Below are 21,346 nucleotides of genomic sequence, written 5' to 3'. Positions count from 1 at the left end.
CAGGCTTTGAGGTACTAATTGTCCATTGTCACCCAGCTGGTAACTGGCAAGGCTGGAAATATGAATCCAAGACCAAAGACAGTAGTGTCATACTCTTTACTCTTCTAGTAACTGATTCACCAAATTATTTCAGAATCAAGAATATCTAAGAAATAAGACCAAAAAATTTCAATTTTATATAATTTCTGAGATCATATTAGAGTTTCTATTTCCAGCGATATGTTTTTTATTTCTGAGTTTTATTATAATGTACAGGAGAAGTTTTCAAACTGCTCTGATTTTCATTCAGAGAAAACCATAGGTTCCACAGATGTTTGAATTTTCATTTTAAAATATGAAGAGCAGAGTGATAACTCTTTCCTCTGGCTTTGTTTTCATGCATATCTTAGAAAAAAGTTTCTCTGGCCATCCTGTATATAAATGAACCACCTATAATGTATCACTGATTAGAAAAGCTGTAGCTCTACACTTGTCTTTTAAAAGTATTCATATTTACTTACTGAAAACAGTGCAAGCAGACTATCAGAGCACGTATGACAAGTATTTAAATAAAAACAGTTTTAAGACTGAGGAACATGTGCCCAGCACATGCTTCCATCAGGGCAGAACATTCAGTCAGCTAGTAACAAGTAAACCAGTAATGTTTTGATGGAAAACTTCTGTTGCAATTTTTTGTGGTTGTTTTAACTTTGTAACTGTTATAATCACACTTAACTGTTATATTCACATTTTAAAATGGAAGTAAATGAAACAAGACAGTGGTGATTCTTAGAACGGCAATGACTAGAAATAAGAGATGCGAGTGGACTTTGAGGTTTTGATCATGCTTTGTTTTTTGATCTGGTGACCGGTTACATGAATGTGTTCAGTACTTGAAAATTCATCAAACTGCACTGATGATACATGAATTCTACTACAAGTATATTATACTGCCATAAAAAAGTATATTATATTGCCATAAAGAAATAAAAAGTAAAATTAAAATGCAAGCAGATGGTCAGAGTTGGCTAGTGATTTACCATTTCTATTGCTCTTTTTTGACTAGTGTCTGGGTTGACTTAGTTGACCATATTGGTCACCTAAGACTTGCAAAAGCAAGCTGAAAATATCCCATTTGCACTTGTTTATGTGGTAAACCAAAAATATTTTTATATTATACAATAAAAATATACAAACATACTGGAAATTTGATGATATAAGAATGTAACAAGTATCTGCAATATTTAATTTTTAAAATTTCAAAAGACCATTACTGTTCTCACTACCTTTTTAAGTAAATGTCACAAATGTAAACATTTATATTTATACTGATAAAATACATTTTGTATCTATATAGAGAGTACTACCTAAGATTCCATTTGGGAGGCAGGTAACAGTTCCACTGTTTTAAGAAAGTTTGAAAAGGTACTATCTTAAAGGTCTCTACAACTTTTAGTCAAGTCTAGATGGTCCTACACATTTCAGAATTTCAGGATGTGATCTAGCTTTTTCCTACCCAGAAGGAACTATGGAAAAGCACAAAAACAAAGTCTCACTTCTCCTACATATAGCAAATTTAACAGAATTGGGGGGGGGGGCACAGAAAATTATTTAATATTCATCTCAGTACCATACTTTGTATCAACAGCACTTATTAACAAGAATTTCTTTTAAAACACACTTTACTCAGGTTATTGGCATAAAGGGTCACCACTAGCAAGTTCAGACTATTTAACTTGTTAAAAAAAGGTAGAAAATGTGAGATTGAAAATTTTATTGTTGATACAGCCTACCAAAACTGAATCAAGAATAAACAGATAATGTGAACAGACCAAATACTAGAAGTGAAATAGAATCTGTAATGAAAAAAAACACTCCCTACAAACAAAAGTCCAGATTGGATGCCTTCACTAGGGAATTCTAACAAAGATATAAGAAAGAATTTATACTGATTCTTCTCAAGATCTTCTAAAAGACTGAAGATGAGGGAAATCTCCCACAGTCATTCTGTGAAGCCACCATTACCTTGATTCAAAACCAGACAAAGACATTACCAAAAAATAAAATTACAGGCCAATATCTCTGATGAATACAGATGCAAAAATCCTCAACAAAGTATTAGCAAACAGAATCCAACAGTACATAAAAAGGATCAAACACCGTGATCAAGTTGGATCCTCCCAAGGTCACAAGGATGGTTCAACATATACAAATCAATCAATGTGATACATACACCACACCAACTGAAGAAAAGACAAACCACATGACAATCTCAACAGATGCAGAAAAAGCATCTGATGAAATTGAAGATTAACTAATGATCAAAACTCTCACCATGGTGAGTATAGAGAGAACATAAATCAACACAGTAAAAGCTATTTATGACAAACCCACAGCCAACATAGTACTCGAGAGTGAAAAGCTGGAAGCCTTCCCACTGAAATATGGAACAAGACCAGGATGCTCTCTCACCTCTTCTATTTGACATATTTTGGAAGTCTGAGTCACAGCAATGAAACAAGAAAAAGAAACAGAGGGATCCAAACTGGAAGGGAAGAGGTAAAACTGTCATTATATGCAGATGACATGATACTCTATATAGAAAACCCTAAAGACTCCACACAAAAACTATTAGAAATAATAAATGAATTCAGCAAGGTAGCAGGATACAAGGTTGCAGAACTCTGTTGCATTTCTTTATACTAACATGAAGTATCAGAAAAGGAAAAAAAAAATCCCTTTCAATAATGCATGTAATAAATACCTAGGAATAAACCTAACCAAGGAGCTAAAAGATTTACATGCTGAGAACTATAAAATATTGATGAAGGAAATTAAAAATGATTTAAAGAAATGGAAAGCTACTCCATACTCTTGGATTGGAAGAAACAATATTGTTAAAATAGCCATACTACTCAAAGCAACTTACAGATTTAATGTGATCCCTATCAAATTACCCATGACATTTTTCACAGAACTAGAACAAATAATCCTAAAATTTATATGGAACCACAACAGACCCAGAATTGCTAAAACAAATCTGTGAGGGAAAAAAAAAAAGTAGAAGGCACACCTTTCAGACTTCAGACAATACTATTAATCTATGGTAATCAAAACAGCATGGTACTGGCATAAAAACAGACCCATGGATAAGTGGAACAGAATAGAGAGCCCAGAAATAACCCCCCACACCTGTGGTCAATTAATTTTCAACAAAGGAAAGACTATATAATAGAGAAAAAAAATAGTCTCTTCAACAAGTGGTGTTAGGAAAGCTGGTTGGTCTCATGCAAATCAATGAGATTAGAACACACCCTCACACCACACACAAAAATAAACTCAAAATGGCTTGACTTAAAATATAAGATATGACACCATAAAACTCATGGAAAAGAATGTAGGCAAAACATTCTCTAATATAAATTGCATCAATGTTTTCTTATAAGGCAAAAGAAATAAAAGCAAAAATAAGCAAGTGGAACCAAATCAAACTTATAAGGTTTTTACGCAAAATAAACAAATGTAAACATTTTGTTTACATATAACAAAATGAAACCATAAACCTACAGAAAGGGAGAAAATATTTGCAAAGGATGCAACTGACAAGGGCTTAATTTCCAAAATGTACAAACAGATCAATAGAAAAAAAAAGAAAAAACCACAATCAAAAACGAACAGAAGATGTAAACAGCCATTTCTCCAAAGAAGTCATACAGATAGCCAAAAGGCACATGAAGAGATGCTCAATATTGCTATTAGAGAAATGCCCAAGTCAAAACTATAATGTAATATCACCACACCATCATGAAAAAGAATGACCATCATGAAAAAGTTTACAAATAATAAATGATGGAGAGAGTGTACAGAAAAGGGAACCCTCCTACATAGTTGGTGGGAACGTAAGCTGCTGCAGCCACTATGGAGATCAGCACAGAGGTTGCCTACGCTTACTCCTTGGAAGGAAAGTTATGACCAACCTAGATAGCATATTGAAAAGCAGAGACATTACTTTGCCAACAAAGGTCCGTCTAGTCAAGGCTATGGTTTTTCCAGTGGTCATGTATGGATGTGAGAGTTGGACTGTGAAGAAAGCTGAGTGCTGAAGAATTGATGCTTTTGAACCATGGTGTTGGAGAAGACACTTGAGAGTCCCTTGGACTGCAAGGAGATCCAACCAGTCCATTCTACAGGAGATCAGCCCTGGGTGTTCTTTGGAAGGAATGATGCTAAAGCTGAAACTCCAGTACTTTGGCTACCTTATACGAAGAGTTGACTCATTGGAAAAGACTCTGATGCTGGGAGGGATTGGGGGCAGGAGGAAAAGGGGATGACAGAGGATGAGATGGCAGGATGGCATCACCAACTCAATGGACATGAGTTTGAGTGAACTCCAGGAGTTGGCGATGGACAAGGAGGCCTGGCATACTGCGATTCATGGGGTTGCAAAGAGTCGGACACGACTTAGCCACTGAACTGAACTGAACTGAACTGAAAAAACTAAAAATAGAGTTACCATATGATCCAGCAATCCCAACTCCTGGGCGTATATCCAGAAAAGATGAACACTCTAACTCAAAAAGATACATGCACTCCGATATTCATAGCAGCACTATTTACAAGACTCAAAACATGAAAGCAACCTAGGTGTCTATCAATAGAGGACTGGATAAAGAAGATGTGATGTATACACACACACGTACGTGCATGTGCACGAAAATACTACTCAGCCATGAAAAATAATGAAATAATGTCATTTGAAGCAGCATAAATGAATTTAGAGATTATCATACTAAGTGAAGTAAGTCAGAAAGAGATAAACACTGTATGATAGCACTTATATGCAGAATCTAAAAAAATGAGACAAATGAACTTATTTATAAAACAGAAACAGACCCACAGACACAGAAAACAAACTTCTGGTGACTAAGGGAGGAATAAACTAGGAGTTTGGGATTAACAAATACACACTACTACATACAAAACAGATAAACAGTAAGGACCTACTGTATAGCACAGGAAAACTATATTCAACATCTTGTAATAACGTATAACAGAAAAGAATCTAAAAAATATACACACGTGAGTATATATGTCTACATACACACAGATATATAACTGAATCACTCCTGAAACCAACACTTTATAAATCTAACATACTTCAATAAAAATGTAAAATTTTATTGACAGTTATTACATATATTATTATATATCATATATATTTTCCCCAGAAATGAAGTCAATTAGTCACAAAATATTACATGTTTAGAGACTAGCTATAGTTTCTCATTCTTACCTGTTCCTATCATTTCATTATCAGTCATATCTGACACAGCCTTTGGCTTAGTTTTTGTTCTATCCTGTTCATCAAGGCTGACTTCTGCAACAGAGTCTAATGAATCAAGCAGCACTACTGGAATAACATAAAAGAAAAATATTAGGAATATAAATAAGCTTGTATGGTTCTATTAACAAGATACTTAAATCATATGAAATCTGTATAAAAACAAAGATAAATGTTTACATATAAAGAATATATAACTATGTACCTAGAACAAGAATGATTTTCTTCTTATATACAACAGAGTAGGCTTACATCAAAACTCATCTATGCTTAAATACAGGTCTAATGTATCTTTATATGTAAAAGGCAAAGGGCTGAGGAAAAGAGGAAAATAACAAACAAAAAAACCCTTTTTCTCTTAATTTTATTGACACATAGTGCTGATTAAAAATTGTATATATTTGAGATCTATGACTTGATTTGATAAACATATACACTATAAAATCCAACCAGTCCATCCTAAAGGAGATCAGTCCTGGGTGTTCACTGGAAGGACTGATGTTGAAGCTGAAACTCCAATACTTTGGCCATCTGATGTGAAGAGCTGACTCATTCGAAAAGACCCTGATGCTGGGAAAGATTGAAGGCGGGAGGAGAAGGGGACGACAGAAGATGAGATGGTTGGATGGCATCACTGACTCACTGGACATGAGTTTGGGTAAACTCCAGGAGTTGGTGATGGACAGGGAGGCCTGGCGTGCTGGGGTTCATGGGGTTGCAGAGAGTCAGACACAACTGAGCAACTGAACTGAACAGAAACTATAAAATAATCAACAAAATCAAGCTAATTAACATATCCATGTACCCATTTTTGTGTATGTGATCTCCCTGCTGAGCGCGTTTCAAGTATACATTAATCTCAGTCACGCTGTTGCACATCACATATCCATAACTTACTTGTACCCCTTAACCAACCTCCATATGCCCCAAACCGAGCCCCTGGTAACCATCATTCTACTCTGTTTCTAGGATATTGACATTTTTAGATTCCACATATAAGTGAGGATAAACAGTATGCATCTTTCTTCATCTGCTTATTTCCCTTACTGCGATATCTCCACATATATCCATTTTGTTGCAAATGGCAGGATTTCCTTTTTTTTTTTTTTAAGCTATATATGCTACATTTTCTTTGCCTGTTCATCTTTTGATGGACATTTAAGTTCTATCCATACCTCATCTATTGTGAATAATCCCGCAATAAACATGACAATGGGGCTTCCTAGGTGGCTCAGGGTAAAGAATCTGCCTGCCAATCCAGTAGACCCAGTAGGTTCGATCCTTGGGTCAGGAAGATCCCTTGGAGAAGAAAGGGCAACCCACCCTAGTATTCTTACTTGGAAAAATCCCATCGACAGAGGTTCATGGTGGGCTACAATTCATGGGGTCACAAAGAGTTGTACACGACTTGGCAACTGAGCACACACACAAATATGGGCGTACAGATATCTCTTCCAGTTATATATCCAGAAGTGGGATTCTGAATTATTATAAGGTAGTTCCACTTTTAATTTTTTTTCAGGAACCTCTATCCTGCTTTCCATAACGGCTGCACCAATTTATATCCCTACCAATAGTGTACTGAAGTTCTCTTTTCTCTATATCCTTGCCAAAACTTATTTTGCCTCTTTTTGATAATAATCATCTAACAAGTGTGAGGTGACATCTCATTATGGTTTTGATCTGCATTTCCCTGATAATTAGTAAAGTTTAGTAATTTTTCATACACTTGTTTGTCCAGCTGCATATCTTGAGAAATGTCTATTTGGGTCCTCTGCTCACTTTTAATTTTTGTTGTTATTGTTACCGAGTTATGTGAGTTTTCTGTATGTTGTGGGTATTAATCCTTTACCAAACATATAGTTCATAAATATTTTGCCCTACTTTATAAGCTGCCTTTTCACTCTGCTGTTTTCCTTTGCTATGTATGTAGAAGCTTTTTTAGTTTAATTCAATCCCATTTAGCTATTTTACTTTTCTTGCTTGTGATTTGGGGGTCATATCCAAAAGATTATTGCCCAGTATAACATCAAGCAGCTATATTCCTATGTTTTTCTTTTCATTTAAGCAGTTTCTGATCTTATACTTAAATCTTTGATCCATTTTGAGTCGACTTTCATATGTGATATGAGATAAGGATTAAATTTCATTCTTCTGCATGTGGACATCTAGTTTTCTAAACATGAAGTATTGAAGAGACCATCTGTCCTCATTTGATATTCTTGGCACCCTTGTTGAAGACCAGGTGACTACAGGTGCATGGATTTTTGTTTCATTGGTATTATGTCTGTTTTTATACCAGTACCATGCTGTCTTGGTTACTATAGTTTTGTAATACATTTTGAAGTCAGGGAGTGTGACGCCTCCATGCTTTGCTCCTTCTCAAGCTTGCTTTGGTTATGTGAAGTCCTTTGTGGTTTCATAAAAACTTTAGAATTTTTTTTTTTCTGTGAAAAATGTCACTGGAATTTGATAGGAATTTCACTGAATCTGTAGATCACTTTGGATAGTATGGACATTTTAACAGTAGTAATTCTTTTAATCTATGAGCACAGAATATTTTTCTATTTATTTTAGTGTTCAATTTCTTTCCAGTGTTTTATAGTTCTAGGCATAATTTACCTCCTTAATAAAATTTATCCCTAAGTTTGTATTCTTTTTGATGTCACTGCAAATATAATTGCTTATCTGTAGTCTTCTTGAGGAATATTTGTCTAGCTTTCGTATCAAGGTGATGCTGGGTTTTACTTAATGAGTTTGAAAAAATTCCCTCTTTTTCTGTTTTTTTTTAGGAAGAGTTTAAGGAAGATTAACATTAATAATCTTTGAATGTTTGGTAAAATTTATCCATAAAGGCATTTGGTCCAAGGTTTTTAAAAAACATATATCCTTAAATACAACAGGAAGAATTTAAGATAAGCATAAAAAACATATTGAGAAAATCTGTAAATTTTAATTCATCAGAAATTATTTAAAAACAGACAGTAATTTATTCAGAATTAGATATAGATCTGAACAGACCAACTGTCTACAAAAATTTATGAATACAGATAATATTTACCATTAGCCAGCATGCCAGTTTTTTCTTCTTCCTAAATTAAAAAAAACGAACATTATATGATTTGAAATTGAACTTATATGAAATGACTACACTGCAAAGAGTAAGAGAACTTGAAAGCCAGCACTTTACCCCATTATGAAAAGCTCAAGAAATACGCTTTCTGGATTTCTTTCATCATGCTCATTCACTGACAATTCTATAAGACTAGACAAATGTAGCAGTGAGAGAACTTCTACAAGTCTCTTCAGAACCTTGGTGATTACCAGCAATTAATTTAGGCCTTTATGAGCCTGTTTAAAGTACCTGATGTCATCTGTTCATCTACCTTGCTGAGAAATTACCCTCTTTATCAAAATCCAAGATAACATCACTAGTTTATAACAGCAACTGTCTACTCTTAGGTAGCTTCAAGGATAAGTTCTATCTGGCATGTCTTGGTAAAAACTGAGAAACCAGAGAATTAGAGTACAATATCCCTGAATGTGAACTGAATAATTTAATTGACAATTAACAATATTAATTTAATTTACAATCTTAGCCCAATAAGTTTCAGACAGTAACATCACTATTGGCATAAATACTAGGGACGGAATGTCTCATAAGGACAAGACCAACCAAAGAAAAGTACAGTTTAATACATCTGTTTAAAAATTAAGATTTGAGATTTTAATGAAATTTTCAATTTTCAAAGTTTAAAGAAATTTCCCAAAATAAATCTTTCAGAAAACCATCTACTGCCATGTATTTCATTAAGATTAAAATTGACATCCTGAGTTCAGAAAGTGTCTGAGTATTAAGAGACTTATAACTTTACAACAGTGAGCAAGACTATAAAGAACTTTATTTTGAGCTCTTTTTAGAACAACAGTCAGTAGTCAGCTAAGGTAATGAAAGAAGTTTCCAAATTGTCAAATATATAACTGATACATACCTGTTTGGGTACATTTGTTTTTTCTGATTGGGAATCTTCTTTGGACTTAGTCTCTCCCTTAAGAGTCAAAGGTGCATCAATATCCTCCTCATCTTCAAAATCATCACTATAATTTTCTGAAGAAAATAGTTTTTTAAAAAACACAAGAATCATAGTCAAAAAAGTCAAATTCCCAGGAAAAGACTGTTGATTTCCAAAAGAAGTCTGCATAAGAGTAATTTACTTAAATGTTAACATGAGGATATCTTTAAGAGCACACTATTTTGGGGAAAAGATTGATGAGAATTCAATTCTTAAGACTTGGGTGGGCTTTTTTTTTGTACTTTCAAGTAGTTATTAGTTTTATTTTATATTATTTTCAAACTAAAATTTTCTAGAGGTGTTCAAAATATTATATACTTCTAATACAAACTGCAGTTACTTAATTTTTAAAGATAAAAATCTCAAATTGCTTACTTCTAAAAGGCAGCATTTTGAAAAATCTAGACTTGCTTACCAAAGGTTGGATTTTACTTGTTGATTTTTTTAGTCTTTACAGTTATTTCTACTGTTATCCTTAAGCAGTACTTATGAAAGCTTTATCTCTGACACCTCCCTTAGGAAAACACTAGCCTTAATGACCTTCACTGTTTCCCAATCCTAGGCTTCTCTCAGCTCAAGTCCCAAATTATTATCTCAATGACTCTGCAGCAGAAGGCAAATGTCTATCCAGTTAACATGATGCTATCAGGCTTCTTATGATGAAGATGGGCAGAAACTGTCTGGCCAGGATCTCATCATCAATTTTTAATTGGTTGTCTATAGCCCTCCAATTGAAGGACTGAGTGAGATTTGTGGGCTGCAGAACAAGAATGACCTTTTCAGAATAGAACTGACCATTCATAATTTTATTTGTATTTCAAAAATTAGATCACGTTCAGAGATAGGATGGCCTGATGGGCGGAGACTGCATGAGGTTTGAGAGTCTGCTTCTGGAATGACCATCTTTCAGTCTTCTCCTTGAATGCAGATTAACAATGGAAGTCTGAAAATGAGTAAGTTAAACAGAGATGTTCCCAGTGAGATCTACCTACAGAAATATCTCCATTTCAGTTCACAGGTATACAAGGGTGGGAGAACATGGGTATTGTGACCTAGGTAGATAAACTAGGCTGGTTGGTTAGTTACAACAGTATCTATATTCTGAGGCTGAGAAGCTCACCTCTATTTCTCTTCTATCGGAAAAAGAACTCTGCCTGGAATTTTATAGTATCAGTAGACATAATTTAATTCACATAACAGTTACAGAGAAATTACCTTGTATTAAATTCTAGATGCTAGGACCAATATCAGATGATTAACATTCTCATATTCTAGTGGGAATCACTGAATTTTAAGTACCTCAGGAATTAGTCTTACTTAAGTAAGATGATGAACAAGGAGGGAAGACATATAGGAGTGTATAGTAAGTAAGTGTTAGTTGCTCAGTCATGTCCAACTCTTTGCCACCCCATGAACTGTAGCCCTGCAGGCTTCTCTGTCTATGGGATTCTCCAAGCAAGAATACTGGAGTGAATTGCCATCCCCTTCTCCAGAGGATCTTCCTGACCCAGGGATTGAACCCAGGTTTCCTGCATTGCAGGCAGCTTCTTTACCATTTGAACTACAGGGAAGTCCTTCAGAAGAGTATGACATGAACTTAAACAACTACTTGGGATTCAGGAACTTTCTAAAATCAATGGAAGAGGATGTAGTGTTTGTGTCACCTCAAAGAAGCAGAACAAAAAGCAGTTCAGATACTGTGGCATAGTGCTTGTAGCGTGACCAGAACTGGAAGACTTGTATTCAACTTCTGATTCTACTATTTTTCAGTTGTAGAACCAAAAGCAAGTCACAAACTCTTTGCCTCATGTTTCCCAGCTATAAAGTAGGAACAGTATTTATTTCAGAGATTGCTGAGAAGATTAAGAGTTAGTGTTATATAATATGCACTGTATGTTAGTCTTAGCCATTATGTTGAGCAGTAATAATTTATCTTTGTTAGTATTATAGCTTGTGTTATACTTAATCTGAATTAAAAGTTAATAAAGCCAAATATTATTTAAGAAATGTACTAATCTAATGTGCATTTTTCAGAACTACATTTTGTTGGCACTTAGTAACGGAATAGTCTGTATGCTAATATTACTAACATATACGAGACCAATCTCAGGAATTTTGTTACAAATAAACTAGGTTTGAAGCAAGAAGGAAATGCCATTGGTAGACACAGAGATATGTAAGACAGACAAAAAATAAAAGGAAGGAAAACAGCGAATCAGCAATTTCTAAAAGAAACACCAAGGGAACTTAAGTTCATATGAAAATGGAAGAATGAAACCCAGTTGAGAAGGTGGTTCTCATATGAGAAATATCAGAGATAATAATATCCACCAGCTCTTTCACACTGTTTGGAAAACAATGAGAATATTAATTTTTATTTTATTTTCTTGGGCTGCAAAATTACTGCAGGTGGTGACTGCAGCCATAAAATTAAAAGACGCTTGCTCCTTGGAAGAAAAGCTATGACAAACCTAGACAGCATATTAAAAGTACAGACATTACTTTGCCAACAAAGGTCCCTAGTCAAAGCTGTGGTTTTCCCAGCAGTCATGTATGGATGTGAGAGTTGGACCATAAACAAGGCTTAGCGTCAAAGAACTGATGCTTTTGAACTGTGGTGTTGGAGAAGATTCTTGACAGTCCCTTGGACTGCATGGAGATCAAACCAGTCCATCCTAAAGGAAATCAGTCCTGAATATTCATTGGAAGGACTGATGTTGAAGCTGAAACTCCAATACTTTGGCCACCTGATGTGAAAAGCTGACTCATTAGAAAAGACCCTAAAGCTGGGAAAGACTGAAGGCAGGAGAAGGGGATGACAGAGGACGAGATGACTGCATGGTATCACCAACACAATGGACATGAGTTTGAGCAAGTTCTGGGAGATGCTGAAGTATAGGGAAGCCTGGCATACTAAGTCCATGGGGTCTTAAAGAGCAGGACATGACTGAGTGACTGAACAATAACAACAGTTTTTACACTTCTAATCTGTTTGACTAGAAGACATTGCACATTCAACATGAAGGATTTCTACTAATATACTCCATATCTGTAACTTTGAAAATATAATTTGCATAAACAGAAAATAAGCAAACAACTCTTGATCTAAAAGATACATTTTGGAGATATATTTTCCTTCTCTGTTAGAATATTTGGCTAATAAATTTCAAGTATGATAGAATCTAGAGGATTTTCACCTGTACCATTTTAGATTTCAAGGACTTTGTAAATAATGAGTACATGCATACTCTTTGTGATACCACGGACTGTAACCCACCAGGCTCTTCTATCTAAGTAATTTTCAGGAATACTTGAGAGGGTTGTTATTTCCTACTCCAAAATAATGCATAAAATGCATAAAGTATATGAAACTAATATTTTCAGATATTCAACAATCAGCAGTGCAAAAATATGATTCTTAAGAAAGATAAATAAGTGAGCTGAGTCTACATTTACTAAAGGGTACATACGTCCTGGAGTGCCAAGCAGGATCAGGGAGATCAGGACAGTCTTACTGTGTTAAGAAAACAGAGATAAGAGTACTGAAAAGACAAGGTAAGCTGCAGGCAAGTGATAAAGGAAGGAAGCTGCGCTGGTAAAGAGTCTGCCAGCAATGCAGGGGACCTGGGTTTGATCCCTGGGTTGCAAAGATTCCCTGGAGAAGGGAATGGCTACCTACTCCACTATTCTGGCCTGGAGAATTCCATGGACTCTATCGTCCATGGGGTTGCCAAGAGTTGGATTCCACTGAGCAACTTTCAGAAACAAAGCCCTAGAAATCTACAGGGGGCCCCCTTGAGTCTCTCCTGCAGACTGAATCATTTAAGTGTAGTTTGACCAAAGAACAAGTGGGATGTTGGAAGTTGGACAATTTCCATATTTTGCACAGGGAAAAGTGATTTTGAAGCTCTAACCAGCTCGAGTGGAAAAAATCTTTGTTGTTCAGTAGGGGCATCCAGTGAAAATATCAAGAGGGCTATGTCTCAGCAGCAGTGTCAAACTCTGCTGAAGTAAGGCTACTCTGGACTTCCCCTAACAAAGCAGAAGAAAAGCCTTGAAAAGATCAACCTTTCAGCCAGAACAAACCTCAATACTGTTGAAAAGAAGAAAATGAAATTCAAAATTCATTTCAACAATGTAAAAATCTACAACATATTCAACACTCGATTAAAAATTTACTAGAATTACAAGGAGGAGAAAGTCACCACACCTAGAAGAGACCCAGAAATAAACAAATACCGGGATCGCCGAATACACTCAGTGTTGAGGACTTGAAAACAAAGAACATGAAGAAATATACTAAAAGAAATGAAAAAAGAAAGATCCAAAAGAAACTTCTAGAGTTAAAAAACAATGAATAACAAGAGACTAAAGAAGAAAAAAGATTAATGAACTTGAAAACCTAGCAATAAAACTAAAGCTGAGAGGAAAAAAGCTTTAAAAAATGACAGTCTTTTGACCTATGGGACAAAATTTAACTTTCTAACATATTTGCAATTAGGATCAGAAAGCAAGGGAAGCCAGACACGATTTTGAAAAATTAATGGCACAAACATTTATTTTGATGGAAACCATAAATTAACAGATCAATTAATGCTCAACCAGCTCCAAACAGGATAAACCTAAGAAAAGCACACCAAGATCATCCTAACCAAACTGCCACAAAACTGGACTAAAGAGAAAAATTTTCAAACAGAGGGAAAAGACACTATATACACAAAGTCACATAATCACTCATGAGATGACTTCTCATGAGAAATTTCAGAGGACAACAGAAGGAAATCATTAAAGTGCTCAAAGAAAATAAATTACCTACAATTTTGTATCAAGCAAAACTGTTCTTCAAAAACAAAGGCAAAATATACTTTCAGAAACAACACTTGAGAGAATTTATTCCTAGTAGACCTGCACTATAAGAAAAGCTAGGGAGGTTTTACATGCTGAAGAAAAATACCACTAGATAGAAACTCAGAATAATAGTCGATCACAACTGTTTGAAAGCTGCTAAGAGAACAGATCTTAAAACTTCTCATCACAAGAAAAAATAATTTTTTGCAATTATGTAAGGTGACAGAAGGTGACAAAGGCTAATAGAGTTTTGCCAAGAGAACGCATTGGTCATAGCAAACACCCTCTTCCAACAACACAAGAGAAGACTATATGGACATCACCAGATGGTCAATAATGAAATCAGATTGATTACATTCTTTGCAGCCAAAGATGAAGAAGCTCCACACAGTCAGCAAAAACAAGACCAGGAGCTGACTGTGGCTCAGATCATGAACTCCTTAATGCCAAATTCAGACTTAAATTGAAGAACGTAAGGAAAACCACTAGACCATTCAGGTATGATCTAAATCAAATCCTTTACGATTATACAGCAGAAGTGATAAAAGATTCAAGGGATTAGATCTGATAGACAGAATGCCTGAAGAACTATGGACGGAGGTTCATGATATTGTACAGGAGGCAGTGATCAAGACCATCCCCAAGAAAAAGAAATGCAAAATGGTTGCCTGATGCGGTTTTACAGATAGCTGTGAAAAGAAGAGAAGCGAAAGGAAAAGGAGAAAAGGAAAATATGCCCATTTTAATGCAGAGTTCCAAAGAATAGCATGGAGAGATAAGATCACTTCCTCAGTGATCAATGCAAAGAAATGGAGGAAAACAATAGAATGGGAAAGACTAGCAATCTTTTCAAGAAAATTAGAAATACCACAGAACATTTCATGCAAAGATGGGCTCAATAAAGGACAGAAATAGTATGGGCCTAACAGAAGCAGAAGTTTTAAGAAGAAGTGGCAAGAATACACAAAAGAACTACACAAAAAAGATCTTCATGACCCAGATAACCACGATGGTGTGATCACTCACCTAGAGTCAGACACCCTGGAATGCGAAGTCAAGTAGGCCTAGGAAGCCTCACCATGAACAACGCTAGTAGAGAGGATGGAATTCCAGTTGAGCTATTTCAAATCCTAAAAGATGATGCTGTGAAAGTGCTGCATTCAATATGCCAGCAAATTTGGAAAACTCAGCAGTGGCCATAGGACTGGAAAAAATCTGTTTTCATTCCAATCCCCAAAAAACGCAATGCCAAAGAATGGTCAAACTACCGCACAACTGCACTCATCTCACACACTAGCAAAGTAATGCTCAAAATTCTGCAAGCCAGACTTCAGCAATACATGAACCATGAACTTCCAGATGTTCAAGCTGGATTTAGAAAAGGCAGAGGAATCAGAGATCAAATTGCCAACATCCACTGGATCATCAAAAAAGCAAGAGTTCCAGAAAAACATCTACTTCTGTTTTATTCACTATGCCAAAGCCTTTGACTGTGTAGATCACAACAAACTGTGGAAAATTCTCAAAGAGATAGGAATACCAGACCATCTGACCTGCCTCTTGAGAAATGTGTATGCAGGTCAAGAAACAACAGCTAGAACTGGATACGGAACAACAGACTGGTTCCAAATTGGGAAAGGAGTACATCAAGGCTGTATATTGTCACCCTGCTTATTTAACATCTATGCAGAGTACATTATGAGAAATGCTGGGCTGGATGAAGCACAAGCTGGAATCAAGATTGCCAGGAGAAGTATCAATAACCTCAGATATGTAGATGACACCACCCTTATGTCAGAAGGTGAAGAACTAAAGAGCCCCTTGATGAAAGTGAAAGAAGAGAGTGAAAAAGTTGGCTTAAAACCCAACATTCAGAAAACTAAGATCATGGTATCTGGTCCCATCACTTCATGGCAAACAGATGGGGAAACAATTGGAAACAGTGACAGACTTTATTTTTTGGAGTTCCAAAATCACTGCAGATGGTGACTGCAGCCATGAAATTAAAAGACGCTTATTCCTTGGAAGGAAAGTTGTGACCAACCTAGACAGCATATTAAAAAGCAAAGACATTACTTTGCCAACAAAGGACTGTCTAGTCAAAGCTTTGGTTTTTCTAATAGTCATGTAAGGATGTGAGATCTGGACTATAAAGAAAGCTGAGCACCAAAGAATTGATGCTTTTGAACTGTGGTGTTTGAGAAGACTTTGAGAGTCCCTTGGGCTGCAAGGAGATCCAAGCGGTCCATCCTAAAGGAAATCAGTCCTGAACATTCACTGGAAGGACTGATGTTGAAGCTGAAACTCCAATACTTTGGCCACCTGATGTGAAGAACTGACTCACTGGAAAAGATCCTGATACTGGGAAAGGTTGAAGGTGGGAGAAGGGGACAACAGAGGATGAGATGGTTGGATGGCATCACTGACTAAATGGACATGAGTTTGAGTAAGCTCCAGGAGTTGGTGATGGACAGGGAAGCCTGACGTACTGTAGTCCATGGGCTTGCAAAGAGTCAGTCACGACTGTGCGACTGAACTGAATTGAAGGTGACAGATGATAACTAGGCTTATTATGGTGAACATTTCACAATGTATACAGATATTGAATCATGATGTACACCTGATCTAATAAGTTATATATGTTAATTGTAACTTAATTTAAAAATAAATTTTAAAGATTCATTTCAAAATAAAAAGGAAAAAAATTCACTGGGAATGGTAACTATGTGAATAAGTATAAATATAGACTTTTATATTATGTATAAGATTTATAATAGTCTGTTAAAAGCAATAATAATGTTGAGTCCTTCCTGAAGGCCACAGGTGCAAAACCTTGCACCACAGAAGGACACCTTCAAAGCTGACTGAACCCCTTTGTAACCTTGCCAAAAGCACTCTGATAATCACTATCAAGCTTCCTGACTCCCAATTACACAAAGATGCCCATTCCAGTAAGCAGCCTACAGCGCCCCAATCCATCACCTAATGCCAACTATCCAGCAAGAATTCTGCCTTAAGGCTTTAAAAATTGGCTATTAACCCACAAAAACTGTTGACTCCTCCGTCTGTTGGCCCACTGTGCTTGCTGTACCCACTTCATTTCTGCTCTTTTTTCTTAATAAATTCACTCCCTTCTGAAATGCTCTATGTCTGGAAATTCTTTTCCAACCTGCGCTCAGACTGCCTCAACAACTAATACTGCTCTACTGTGGGGTTTTTAAGAGATATAGAAGAAAAATATATGCCAAAAATGGCAAAAAGGCTGGGGGAAGTTTACTACTGTTAAAATTCATATAAAGTGGCATAATGTTATGTTAAAGTAAGCTCTAGTGAAGTAAAGATGCACAGGCACAGTGTGAATCATAAGGTAACTATTAAAAAAATACAGCTAAGAAGTACAACTAACAAGCCATAAGAAGGGTTAAGATGGAATGCTATGAATACTCAACCCAATAAAATGTACCACAAAAGCAATAACAACAAAAAGATGGAAAGAAACAAATGGCAAAACAGTAAATAACCATACCAATGAATATCTTTCTGCAAAGGGTAGAAACATTTCAACTAAAAGTCTGAGATTGTCTGACTGGATATAAAACCAAAACTCAGCTATACACTACCAAAAGAAAACCATTTAAAATATTAAAACACAGACACATTTAAAGTCAAAAGACAGAAAAAAATGTATCTCCCTAACCATGCTTTGGAGGTATTCGTCCTGGCTGTACACATTTCCCGGTCTTAGGACAAAAATTCCTTTTTCTGTCTTCCCAATAGGTCCACTACCCACTCCCAACAAACAAAACAGTCCTTCTCTTATAACCATTTCTTAGTAGCTCTGTTTGTGACACAGGAAACTCACTCTACCTGTTCAAGCTCTTTCCAAGTTGAGAAAAATAATTAAAAATAAAATTGTATTATCAAGTGAAAATGAAAGTCGCTCAGTTGTCTCTGACTCTGCGACCCCATGGATTGTAGCCCACAAGGCTCCTCTTCCATGGAATTCTCCAGGCAAGAATACCGGAGTAGGTTGCCATTTCCCTCTCAGGGGATCTTCCCAAGCCAGGGATCGAACCCAGGCGTCCTGCATTGCAGGCGGATTTCTTACCAGCTGAGCCACAAGGGAAGCCCTCTCTTATCAATGTCTTTATTAAAAGCTATATTATCTTTTCAAATAGTGTAAATTTTAAAACCAATGAAATTACCTGTCAGTTCTTCATGTTTTGATTCATGCTCATGTTTATCTTCAGTTAGATCCATATTAGCTTGATTACTAGAAAATATTTAATATCACACATTAATAATATATTATAATAATAATATTATTATATTATATAATATAATAATATAATAAATTAATAATATATTTCCACACAATCTTTTGTGAATATTTTTTTAAATCTCTTAACATTATGTATTTCTTCTTAAGTACTCTTGTCCTAGCAAAAGCTAAAAATCTGGAAACTATGAAGGCAATGTTTTAAAAATGAAGGCTCTTACAAGCCTGAAACTAACTGTAGCCACTGAAGAAATATAAGGGGGGGGGGGCAGAAAATGCCAAATTTCTTCACTTTATACACAAATATATACAATTTTATACATAAATGTGTGCCTTGTATTTCTCAGGGCCCAGACAGACTTTCTACACTACAGATTAGGAATAGCCCACAAGCTGCAAGAACCAGTCAAGTGTATGTGGAAGCCAGGAAAAAAACTCCCAGAGTCAGCATTTCCATGCTAATAAGCAATTTCATCCTAAAATGGAAGCTGAGTAACAGCCTTAAACCAATAAACACTCAGCAAGGTGTTTTAACTATACTGGATGTATTAGTTCACATACTGTGTTTTTTTCAAACCAAAGAATCAGTTCTACCTTTTTCAGTCCACTAACCAAGTCTTTAGTGAGATCATTAGGAGGCACAAGAAACTGTAGACTCTAATAACATTAGCAGCAAATCCCATATATACAATACTTCACTGTATTCTGACTAGGCTGTTCTCGAGTAGAAGTATCATAATTACAAACATTATTCAGTTCAGTTCAGTCGCTCAGTCGTGTCCGACTCTATGTGACCCCATGGACTGCAGCATGCCAGGCCTCCCTATCCATCACCAACTCCTAGAGCTTACTCAAACTCATGTCCATTGAGTTGGTGATGCCATCTCATCCTCTGTCGTCCCCTTCTCCTCCTGCCTTCAATCTTTCCTAGCATCAGGGTCTTTTCAAATGAGTCAGCTCTTCGCATCATGTGGCCAAAGTACTGGAGTTTCAGCTTCAATATCAGTCCTTCCAGTGAATGTTCAGGACTGATTTCCTTTAGGATGGACTGGTTGGATCTTCTCCAACACTTCATTTCAAAAGCATCAATTCTTCAGCACTCAGCTTTCTTTATAGTCCAACTCTCACATCCATACATGACTACTGAAAAAAACCATAGCCTTGACTAGACAGACCTTTGTTGGCAAAGTGATGTCTCTGGTTTTTAATATGCTATCTAGGTTTGTCATAACTTTTCTTCCAAGGAGTAAGCGTCTTTTAATTTCATGGCTGCAGTCACCATCTGTGTCATTTTAGAGTCCCCAAAAATAAAGGCTGCCACTGTTTCCCCATCTATGAAGTGATGGGACCGGATGCCATGATCTTAGTTTTCTGAATGTTGAGCTTTAAGCCAACCTTTTCACTCTCTTCTTTCACTTTCATCAAGAGGCTCTTTAGTTTTTTCACTTTCTGCCATAACAGTGGTGTCATCTGCATATCTGAGGTTATTGATATTTCTCCCGGCAATCTTGATTCCAGCTTGTGCTTCATCCAGCCCAGCGTTTCTCATGATGTAATCTACATATAAGTTAAATAAGCAGGGTGACAATATACAGCCTTGATGTACTCCTTTCCCGATTTAGAACCAGTCTGTTGCTCCATGTCCAGTTCTAACTGTTGCTTCTTGACCTGCATACAGATTTCACAAGAGGCAGATCAGGTGGTCTGGTATGCCCATCTCTTTCAGAATTTCCATAGTCAATAAAGCAGAAGTAGATGCTGTTCTGGAACTCTTGCTTTTTCCGTGATCCAGCGGATGTTGGCAATTTGATCTCTGGTTCCTCTGCCTTTTCTAAATCCAGCTTGAATACCTGGAAGTTCATGGTTCATGTATTGCTGAAGTCTGGCTTGGAGAATTTTGAGCATTACCTTGCTAGTGTGTGAGATGAGTGCAACTGTGTGGTAGTTTGAGTATTCTTTTGCATTGCCTTTCTTTGGGACTTGAATGAAAACTGATCTTTTCCAGTCCTGTGGCCACTGCTATATTTTCCAAATTTGCTGGCATATTGAGTGCAGCACTTTCACAGCATCATCTTTTGGGATTTGAAATAGCTCAACTAGAATTCCATCACTTTCACTAGCTTTGTTTGTAGTGATGCTTCCTAAGGCCCACTTGACTTTGCATTCCAGGATTCTGGCTCTAGGTGAGAGATCACACCATCGTGATTATCTGGGTCGTGAAGATTTTTTTGTACAGTTCTTCTGTGTATTTTTGCCACATCTTCTTAATATCTTCTGCTTCTGTTAGATCCATACCATTTCTGTCCTTTATTGAGCCCATCCTTGCATGAAATATTCCCTTGGTATCTCTAATTTTCTTGAAGAGACCTCTAGTCTCTCTTGAAGAGATCTCTAGGAACATTGTTAAGAACAAGGAAACAGTTAAGAAATATTCCAAAGGGACAAAAACTTGTGGCCAGCAAACCTGTGTATGCTTACTCTGTGTTGTCACTGTTAAGACAGGCAATCACCATGGACCATCAGGGTCCCTGCATGTTCTTGCTGGGTAAGCCAAGAACATAAGGCACAGCCCCTCCTTCCTAGGTCACTTCTCAAGAGTTGCAGTGATCAACTCTGAAAGACAGGCAGTACTTCTGCCATCAAAGCAGGCTTGTTTCTACTTATTAAAAAAGCAATAGAGTCCTCAAACTCAGGACCCTCTCCCGTAAAGCAACCCACTACATGGGTGGACAGCCATCATGGACCCCATGAGCCTTGTGGGACAAGGGAAACTGAGGCAATTCAACATGGCACTTGGGTCCTGCTTTTGTCAAGAGAAAGTCATTT

At 36.5% G+C, this 21,346-nt stretch overlaps 1 protein-coding gene across 2 annotated transcripts in view; it reads right to left on the bottom strand.

Annotated features, from left to right (window-relative positions):
- Window positions 1-21,346, bottom strand: part of CEP162 (centrosomal protein 162) — a 93,669-nt gene that overhangs the window by 55,107 nt on the left and 17,216 nt on the right. For both annotated transcript variants that reach the window (XM_005897597.3, XM_070376640.1), the window contains 4 exons: window positions 18,447-18,514; window positions 9,313-9,428; window positions 8,382-8,412; window positions 5,273-5,389 (listed from right to left, as the gene is read on the bottom strand). In XM_005897597.3, coding sequence (XP_005897659.2) covers window positions 5,273-5,389; window positions 8,382-8,412; window positions 9,313-9,428; window positions 18,447-18,514 — 332 coding nt within the window. The remainder of the gene's footprint in view (window positions 1-5,272; window positions 5,390-8,381; window positions 8,413-9,312; window positions 9,429-18,446; window positions 18,515-21,346) is intronic.

The sequence above is a fragment of the Bos mutus genome, chromosome 9 (assembly GCF_027580195.1).
Source record: "Bos mutus isolate GX-2022 chromosome 9, NWIPB_WYAK_1.1, whole genome shotgun sequence".
In the NCBI taxonomy this organism is placed as follows: Eukaryota; Metazoa; Chordata; class Mammalia; order Artiodactyla; family Bovidae; genus Bos; species Bos mutus.
This window is presented reverse-complemented; position numbering and strand designations above follow the sequence as displayed.